The 10,535-nt window shown below is 38.4% G+C and overlaps 1 protein-coding gene across 4 annotated transcripts in view; it reads right to left on the bottom strand.

Annotated features, from left to right (window-relative positions):
• Positions 1-10,535, bottom strand: part of astn1 (astrotactin 1) — a gene marked incomplete in the record, with an annotated part of 409,914 nt that overhangs the window by 16,237 nt on the left and 383,142 nt on the right. For all 4 annotated transcript variants that reach the window (XM_014004448.1, XM_014004449.1, XM_014004450.1 and 1 more), the window contains 2 exon segments: positions 5,599-5,782; positions 8,704-8,804. In XM_014004448.1, the coding sequence (XP_013859902.1) occupies positions 5,599-5,782; positions 8,704-8,804 (285 nt within the window).

Below are 10,535 nucleotides of genomic sequence, written 5' to 3'. Positions count from 1 at the left end.
GTTGTAGCCTGTCCAGCTTGTACCTCCGCCTCATGCACGATGACCGATGGAAAGGGGGCACCAGTTCCTCCTTGACCCAGAAAGAACAAAAAACAGTTAATCAAATGGAGAGAGTTGTTTTTTCAAGCGTCAGATAATGTCAGAGACACAAAGTGGTTGATGCCACAGTGTAGCTGTAAAGCCCACTGAGATACACAACAGTGGAGCTGTGAGGCCATTAACCTCTCTGTTTGCTTTCTTGCTCATTAACAATAGTCCCGTTTAGAAAAGCTTCATTTCTCACAGCAAACTCCGCACTTAGGAAAGTCTACTGCTCGTTTGACGACTTGGTAAAACTCAGCATCTTTATACTTCCTTTCTCCCATTGTTCGGCCTCACCTTGAATGCACTTCCCTGCTCCTTTGCCAGCTCTAAGGTACTTTTCATTTACATTATTCACCGCTCCCTTTAACTAAATTGGAGGGTTGTTAATCAAGTGTACAGTATTTTAATGGAACACTTCAGAAGCAACTACCTCAGTTACATCAACTCTTTCCAGCATGATTCCCATTAAAAGCGTGCGTTCATTCAGGGCGGGGAGAACCCACAGAAGCAGAAAGAAACAAAAGAATTAACAGAGCTTTCAGCTAATCAGTTTCACCTGCCAGATTGAGCACACACACCACAGACTGCTGTTAATAAGGATATTTTACATCAGACACATGGCACTGTTTATGAAAAATCATGCTACAGTTTTACATTAAAGGAACCTATTTGTTGTTTGTCGGAGGGGAGGCGTTCAGGCTCACGAGTTGCTGCGGTAAATAGTGATGTCACAAATGTTTAACTCAATCTGCTCTCCGGCCAGTATGAAATAACTTCCACTCTTAACTACAACTTCCACGAACAACAATCAAAGACAGCACTTTGGAAGCTGCAAGCACAACATCTGCGCACCGTTGCGAATCAAAACAAGAGTCAGACGCTGCAAAGCTTGGAACAAGCTGATGTCATAGAGATCTGACTGTCGCAAGGTCTGTTTGTAAAACAAAGAAGAAATGCAAAAAACACTGGAACGAATTATGGCCTGCTTTGAAAAAAGTGCAAAGGAAATGCTTTGGGTAGATAGGATTACCTTTTGTTTTGATTTTGTTTAGGTATTGATTTTCATATAAAAAGTCTGATTTTGTTTGATTTGTACACAAAATGACGTGAAAAGTAGATATTTGGCATAGCATCACCGCTTCAAGTCTCGGTGAGTAATCAGACCTATGACACTACACCAAAATAAAAGAAAACAAAGCAAAAACACAAGTGAGCAACGTTTCTTTGAGGTGACTGTTAAAGTTTCATTTATTTAAATATTTATGACAATTTGTTGGTGTCTGAAAATAAAAGCTTCAGCAAACTTGACTCACCAGCATACCTCTGTCCGTTCGTCATTCCAAACAACACCGTGCCAAATCCTATGCCATTACACATTATCCTTTAAGCAGTAGTTCTGATCTTGTGACGCAGGGTTCTGTGAGACATCATGTTGTGGAAAACTCTTTGAATAAATCCGAATTTTCTTCTGATTGAACTGACAAGCTAATGGCTGGTCTAAATAGGAAAAATACTAAAGTGGATTGCTGCCGTTTTAAAACAACTTTAAATTTAAATGATTTCTTTGTGGTTTATGAGAATACTGTTTTGTAAACATTTACATTTACATTTACACAGTAAAGTGGCCCTGTGACGGACTGGCAACCTGTCCAGGGTGTACCCCGCCCTCGCACAGTGACTGCTGGATATGGGCACCAGTGACCCTGAAAGGAAAAAGCGGGTAATAGATAATGGATGGATGGATGGATGGATGGATGTTGTACAGTAATAAAAAATACATATATCCTAATAATACTAGAATTCTGTGCTTTGTAATCTTTGTTTTAATGTAACTGCAACAATTAAAACAATGTATGTATTTATTTGACCGATGTCTCTGTTGTCATTGAATAATCTTTTAATGGTAAGATCAGTGATAAAAAAAKATTTATTTTAACCTTGGTTCTTCTGTAACCTTGCACACTATTACGTCTTGGTTTACAGTGTAACAGTGATGCCTGTTGGTTAATCACAGAATGATCCACCTCCATTTGTACTTCTCTCTGACTAGAGTGACTAAACCTCTCTTGATCTTTTCTAACGCAACGAGCATCAAGAAGTTTTTGTCTGAGGTCTCAGAAACCCTTTTTGTTTGCACAATGATATAGTTCCCAAACATGCCATGATCGACAAATCATCATCTATCCTTAAAGGGATCCCCGATTCATTGTAACGTTAAACTTTATTTGATAAACGTGTATTATAACTGTAAAATAAAGACTGTAAAAATACTGTAGGATGTTTAGTTTTGTACATTTTTTAAATATATATTTTAACATGGACAGGGCCATTTTATTTACATACAAAGCATTCTGGGTAAATGATGACGTGGATAGGTCCTCGGTGTGAGCGAGCTATATCCACCCTGAAGGTTAATCTTGGACAATATCTGATGATCGACTCTTTTAAATGAAACCAGAGAGCGTTGACAGAGAGGAGAAGGTAGAAATGACTCAGCCTGTAACTRAAAATATGGATGGAGGACAACAGAGCTGCTTCATGGAAGAAGAACCTCAGCTTAGCCTGTTAGTCTTTGCGCTAGCATTGTCAGTTTAACAAGCCGCTGACCCACATCGCTGCTGATATCTTCAGCCAGAACACCAACTACAGACAGTCGATTTCAGCTAAAGAGCTCCTGTCCTTCTGTTTCAGGTTAATAGGCAACATTCAGGAAACTGTCACGTGCAAAAATGATTCTCTCTGATTGGTTGACACAGCGCGTCAAGCAGCAAAAGTAAATTTTTTTTAAACTTGAGTGTCGGCTGCTTTGCAGCATGCACGGAGAACGCTCTATTGCACCTACCGCTTCACGCCGTGCTAAACGAGCTAAACGTGCCGCGCTGCCCCTAGACACGCATCCACTATGGACTTTGCATGTAAACTGGCTGCTCAAAACGCATCCTGTGTGAACCCGGCTTTAGTCTTATATTAAAACAGGAAGCTTCTCATGCCATATTTTACTAAGTGAAAACAACTGAATTCTTTACCTTCAACTTTATTTCACATCAGGTCCGAAGGTTCGAATCMCCCAGACATTCATACATTTGTAATACTAGATCATCTTACAATTCTCACAGAGACCTGGTTACACCCGCTGATCCCAAATGCTACATTATAGCTCGCAGGACACACTGTCCATCGCCATGACAGAAAAAAAACAACAACCCTGTAGCCGCTGTTTCTCCAGGACAAAGAGGATCTTCAAAGATCAGCTCCATCCTGGTCACCAGCTGCTCAGCCTGCTGCCCTCCGGCAGAAAGTACAGRAGCATTAAGAGCCACACCATCAGACTCAAAAAATGTTTCTTCCCATGGGCCATCCGGACTCTGAACATTAGCCAAACATCCTAAGAGCAATAACTACTTTATTATTGGTTTTGTCTTTGTATGTGTGTTGCTGTTGTCCTACATGTCTTTCTATGTTCATTTTTGTTGTACAGGCTTGTTCACTGACAATAAAGTCTATTCTATTCTATTCTATTCTATTCTATTCTATTCTATTCTATTCTATTCTATTCTATTCTATTCTATTCTATTCTATTCTATGAATTATTGTGTTTAATCTGTACAGTGGTACTTTATATAGAACCAAACAAAGTTTGACAAAAGTTTTTACATGATTTGTTAACAATGAAAAAAATACATACGTATATGTATGAAAAACATGAGAACATGTGGAAAAGGATAGCATATGTTTTCTCTCTACAAAATATGCTAAATTCAAATAATCCAGCTTAATTTTATTTGAATAAAAAGCAAGAGTTCAAGTCTTTCATAGATAATTGTGATGCTCTATTCATCAAATGGCAGTGAAACAAAAGCTGGTATCCATCTAAAACTAATACAAGATTAAACAGATAAACATTTGTCCAACACCACATTATGGATGATACTAAGATCTATACAGTGTGAACAAGAATACTTATGTTAACTTTCTCCGAAAGTAGGAGACTGTTTCTTTGTTTTTCTGTGTTTTCATTGGAATGTGAGTTAGGTCAATGAATCACTGTCATGACAAGAACAATTTGAGCTGTGGGGGGTACAGTAATCACTAATGGAGCATATCTAAACAAAGACCGATGACAGATGAAAGATTTGGAGGAAACCAGTTTAAATCTGTCATCGGTTTGATTTTTAGACACTCCGAACACCTAAATCAACGTCATGGTGTTTTACTGAATTCTGAACTGAACTGTTGGTGGCTGTTTTTTTTTTTTCACCAGACCCAAGTGCAAAAACTTCMCTTTAAAGTGGTGCTCACAGCAAACTGTGATCCAACCCAGACTTTTGTCTAGTTGCCATGTTTTTTCAATCTCGCAGCCAGACGGCACTGTTATTGTTTCAGTATGTCAGCGTCAGACACTCGGGTTCAGTGTGACAGAYTGCACTTTGTTGGTGGGAGGGCAACTCAGAGAAAACACATATTTCTGTAATTTCATAGACTGATTACAGTTAGCAACAGTCTATGCATTATTAGAATGCCTTGGTTGTTTGATATTCCTCAAAAACCTGAGCGAGGAACAGACCTCCAAGGTTTTGCAAATTCTTGAGTTCTACTGATAATTTCGTTGAAGTTGATGATCAATTTGCTGGAAGGAATGCACGCCTGATCTGAAGTTACGCTTCAGATTTATGGACATTCAAAAACAAAAACTGAGTCAGTGTTGGCATCACTGTCGTTTATCTACACAGCATCCACACCCTGAAAACCTAATAAATGAATAAATAAAAAACTGAACCACTTCCATTTAAGGTGTTTTTACACCTCATGGCTCAACAAGATACACATCTCCATAATGATTGATTGCATTCCTCATGAAAGGTCAACTTTTCAGGGTAGGGGACTGGGCAAGAATGACTGACTCTTAAATCTCAAAGGTTTTAAATGGCAAACTAACAGAAGGCTGCAGACATCAAGATAGAAAAAGACACAAAATTGTGCTCAAGTCCAAACTCAAGAACTGTGGTACCTGAGTGGAAACCCTGGAGAACAGTGCTCTCAGCATACATAACATAAGTTGTATGTATTGTCTGTAAATTACACACATTTCCCACACAATAATGAGATTTGTGCTCTGCATTTGACCCATCACACATGAGAAACACCCAAGTGGAGCAGTGATCAGCTGTTTCAGTGCCCGGGGAGCATTTGGGGTTTGGGTGTCTTGCTCAAGGATGCCATGACATGTGGGCATGGTGGTGAGTCGAACCTGTGACCTTTCTGGGCCCAGGTGGCTTCCCTACCAGTGCGCTATGGTCGCCCCTGTCAAGAAGAAGTCCTGGACAACAATAACTCAGACTCAAACTCCATCGATGATAATGGCTCAGTCCATCAATAAAACAAGAGGTGCTTTGCAGGTAGGTGACCAGTCAGTCAGGACTTTTAATACTTGTGGTTTGCTTGACTTTAACATCTCTGATACATTTAGTCTAGTTTTTATAGACAAAAAAAGGTGACAAAAAAAGACAACTGTACCTGGGCCCCAGCTCATCCTCACACCTCCATGTGAATTCTCCAAAGCTCTCATAGCGCTGGTTATAGTGGTAAAGCACACGGTGCAGGGTGGGAGCACCCAGGTCCATCAAAGTGTTGTAGGCTGTCTGCTGCTCTTTCCCACTCGTATAGCCATTGAACAGGTTATAAATCTTGTCTGCAATTTCTGAAAAGACACATAAAATCCAAAGTCAATAAGAGCTCTTACATAGCTGATGTTGGATTAACTCAACATCAGATGAAACAATGTGTGGGAAAACAATTTAACTACATTAGTAATGGCAGATGTAAGCTAGTAAGGGAAAACATCTTTCCTTTTTGTGTGACTGTTTATCCACACTAAATCAAACTGTATGGGTTTGAGGTCTAGCAGCGCCATCAGCTAAACTCAGTCATTATGTTATACTTCCTTTTCTTCAAAAGTCGGACCTCAGTTCTGGGAGTGATGTCAACTAACATAATAACGATCCTCTTGCATTTCTGAAGACCAGCTTGTAGCAGCATGCTTCTTATTGGGGATTGTAAAGTACCATGTGTGACTTTTAATGAAATTTGACAAGTTTGTTTCTGCAGCTATCACCACTTATAATGCTCAAGGCAGCCATATTAGAGTTTGTGGTCAAGGTTGGTTAGAGACCCATTTACTTTCTGAGCCAGAATTTTGACTTCAAGGGGTATTTTAGTTCAGTTTTCTTACTTATAAACCTTCCAAGTACTGATGGAGCGAACTTATAGTTTTACATTGTATATTAATAAAATATCTATCGTTTCCCTGAATTTCCACAGAACATACCAAACCCCATTACTCATTATGTTTTTGCTATTTTCTTGAGTTAGTTTGATGGAACGTGGTTTTACTAAATTTAGAGTCACTGTGGATTGTGAAACATTAAATGTAGCACTTCGAGAAAGAGAAAAGTTGAGGAACCATTGTGACAGAGAACTTGAGGACATAAAGCTTGTTTACTAGGTCATGACACTTTAACAACAAAGCAGGGCTCACCTGTTCAATGGCACAATTGAATTATTTTACTTACAGTTACAGGCTGTAAAATTGTTTCTACTGTAAAGTTGAAGATTTTATCAGAGCGCTCAATTAGAAGGGATTAGTTTTGGCTCCCATTTAGCTGTATAAAGTATTTAAATTTCAGGAATTTAACCTTTTGTGACTTGGCCTAAAACTTAGCAGGTTGGTGGCAATGCACCAATACACATTCCTGAATAAACACATTTTCTTTCTAAACAAGCATAGGCAGCAAAGTAAATCCACATTATAAGAGAACCTTGGCTGTTGTTAGTGTGATATTTGTTGTTCTTACAAACTGTATTTCTAATATGTGAGAACTGTTGTTCTGCCCTTCATGAGCTGAAACCACTGAAAAAGACTGATTCAAGTCAGTACAAATCTTGTTAAATTTCTTCTATTTTCCAGTTTATTATTGAACTTTTTTCCACTGTCATTCCAGTTTGTAATTGTTTTTTTTTTTATATCAGATTCTGTGAAATGGGGTTGTTTTAGTAGACTGCATTAACTTTATGAGGTTCTCAGTGTCTTTTCATTGCCATTGTGAAATGGTATAAATGGGCTATTTTTATGTAGTGCAACCATACTGTACAAGTTAATTTATATCACAATGAAAATTCATACAAATAAAAATAATTTATTTAACTTTGCTTGGTCTTAAATAACACTAGCAACATGACACTGGAGCAACATTTTTAGGATGCTCCCTGATATTTAAAGCCTCACAGCTTTTAGAATTTAAATTGTTTTCATTTTTTTATTTTATGTAATTCTGGATRAAGATAAACGTTAAGGCAATATTAACAGCTGATTTTTTCTTTCTTTGCTATTGCTTTGTGTCTGCTTGGGCCAAGAGATGTTAAAAAATCCTGACATTAATATGAGGTGTTTGAGTGTTGAGCTATCTGTAGTTTATGTCTCTAAATAGTTTTTTAGCCATACTTTCAATGACAAACTAGTCAATTTGCATTTATGCTTTTAGGATTCTCTTARCTATGTGCTTACAGTTTCAGTGTATCCAGTGTTGTGTATTGCATTTCCACTTTTAGGTTACTGATATGTCTCAAAACAAGCACGTCTTGTTGTTAACTCCATACATGTCAAGTATGGATTGTCCGTAATTTACATGGATTTTTCGTCATTTTGCAGGTATGCGGATGTATAGAGCAATCTCGTGGATTTTTTCATGTTTTACAGATTTTTTTCAAAAACTCTGTTTCAAATTTATTTAACATGTCAGAGCCTGTAGAATGTTAAAAAAAAACCCAACAATAATTAACATCAAATAATCATCTTCCAAACCTCTCTGGTGCTAGAAACAAATTCTCCCATCTTCATTTCCTCCTGCTTTGCTGCCCCCCCCACTCTGTGATTAACATGGAGTTTTTTTATTATGGATTTTTGAGGCTCATTATACAGGTAAGCAGCCAAAGGAGTATGATTACAAAAGAAGAGGTTGAAAATACATAGTCTTTTTTTTTAAACTGGGATATATTCACAGGTTTTTCATAGACGGTCATGTTAGGAGCTCATCCACACTTCTGGATAATAATAAACTCAGCTGCAACCAGAGCCAGTGGAAGTATTGCATTTCACACGATTGATTCTTTTCCAGACATTAAAATTAACAACATAAGCCCCAGCTGGATCGTACTTCATTGAATAGTGCATTTTTGCAATATCTCAACAAAATCAGCAGCAGGGTCCACAATAACATCTTTCCTATGAAGCTCTCATTGGTTCAGAGGGTAAACAAAGACTTCAGCGCTTTAATTTCTGAGATGGAATGATGGATTTTTTTTGGTCAATATCCTCATGGAATTGAAGGCTTCAGAAACCATCAACAGTTCTACTCTGGAGAGGAAAACTATGTTTATGACTCACTCTATGAACTCATGTGACATCTGTTTAGTGAGAAACAAAACGTCTAACAGGTAGAGCAGAGATCTGTCCTGTAAATTCATTCTTCTAAGTACATTAGGACCTATACACTATTTTCAGCTTTCTGACACATCATCATCAGAACCAACTACGGTGTGTTTAGTTCAGCTGTCCTCCCTCACCCTGCGCTTTGACGTCATCCACAGTTGGACATGGAGTTTTGATGGTGACCTCACTGGGACTGGAGCGGCGTCCTGTGTTGTCTACTGCCCACAGACGGAACCTGAGGACACAAACAGACACAAAGGCACACAAAACCAGTTAACAAAATCTGCAGCAAAGCCTGCAGTTAAATAAATCAACTGTGGCAAATTGACAACTAATGACTTTATTGCAACTTATAATCCAATTAAGAACCACACTGTGATGAAGTTAGTTGCATCATCGGAACAGAACTTTCTCTTGTGTTGGCTGATGTCCTTCCGTACCCAATCAGTTGTGATTTCACTGAATGAAGATCTCCACCTTGTGGTCTAAGCGTAACTTGCAGCCTCCTGCTGTGTGAAACTGAATGCAACATAAACATCTCTTTTTTWAAATCTAAAGGCATGTAGACACATGTTAAAGAGAAAGTTTAAGCATCATCGTCTTTCTTTTGCCTAATGAGGCATTAGTCTCTTTTTTTATCATACCATATCTCTTTAAATAATGGTACGGAGTGTGAAGTTAAGAGAGAGATAAAGAACCAGGCTTGCAAAGATGAATGAACAGACAGCCAAGATAAAAGAAGAGCATAGGTTTTGTCAAAGTTTGACATAAAAGGGCAAACAATATGTAGTAGCTACTTCAGCTCATATACATTCAAGAAGAGTGCTTTTGTCTGTTTTGGCCTTTTTTCATATCTTTTGTATATATTTATGCTATTTTTGCTTTGCTACATGTGTAATTTTTCACAGTTTTGTTTGCCTCAATCTTAAAACTTGATTTAACATCTTTTGGCTGACACTTTTCCTGTTTTCCATCATATTCTTCCCCTTAAAGACCTGTGTGCGTGACTTCCTTTCTGGCAAGCGTGAGTGTGAACATGTTCGTGAGGTGAACTGAGCACCCAGTCTTGATCACGGTATCGCTTTGTTAAGTAATACATAGGAATCACACAGTCACCATGGATACATCGCAAGTCCTTCTCAGTTGTACACTTTTTTTCACAAACCTATGCTTTGTCAGTTATTTTTCCGTGCGCCTTACTAGAGCTGCAACCTATTCGACTTTCACTGAACACTTCAGCGCAGCACCATGGGTTGCATCATCAGCATGTTTTTAGGATGCAGTGCTGTCTTTTTAAGGCCTTGTTCACATGCAAGCTGATTTTTAAATTTGTTTTCAATCACACAAAAAGACAGAAAATAGCCAGAAACACTATCATTGAGGGCCTTTATGGGGCTATATCGTTGCCACAAAAATACACAAAAAATAAGAATCAAGGTATGGAGCATGTGCGTAAAGCCAGCATGCTGGGCACTAAATGTAAACAAAACAAGAAAAAGATGTTCTTGTGACGTAGGTTAAATTAGAGCTGTGGCTATGACATCATTGCTTTCACTCTGAACTTGTTGGGGCACCTAAAACACTGTTTCCATATAGTGAGTGAAAACAATGAAAAATTTCACAAAAAAAAACTGTTTTATTTAGATGGCCCCATGTGGTCCAAATCTCATAACTTTTGCACCAAAACTATTTTACACACTCCGGTTTAGCCCTGTACTCAGAAGTTTAACCTCAGGATCTGGCTCAGTCATATTAATTGTACCAGTTTCAACTACACTCACCGGCCACTTTATTAGGTACACCTGTCCAACTGCTTGTTAACACTTAATTTCTAATCAGCCAATCACATGGCGGCAACTCAGTGCATTTAGGCATGTAGACATGGTCAAGACAAGAAGAAAGGTGATTTGATTGCCTTTGAACGTGGCATGGTTGTTGGTGCCAGAAGGGCTGGTCTGAGTATTTC

This window comes from Austrofundulus limnaeus, unplaced genomic scaffold (assembly GCF_001266775.1).
Source record: "Austrofundulus limnaeus strain Quisiro unplaced genomic scaffold, Austrofundulus_limnaeus-1.0 Scaffold24, whole genome shotgun sequence".
In the NCBI taxonomy this organism is placed as follows: Eukaryota; Metazoa; Chordata; class Actinopteri; order Cyprinodontiformes; family Rivulidae; genus Austrofundulus; species Austrofundulus limnaeus.
This window is presented reverse-complemented; position numbering and strand designations above follow the sequence as displayed.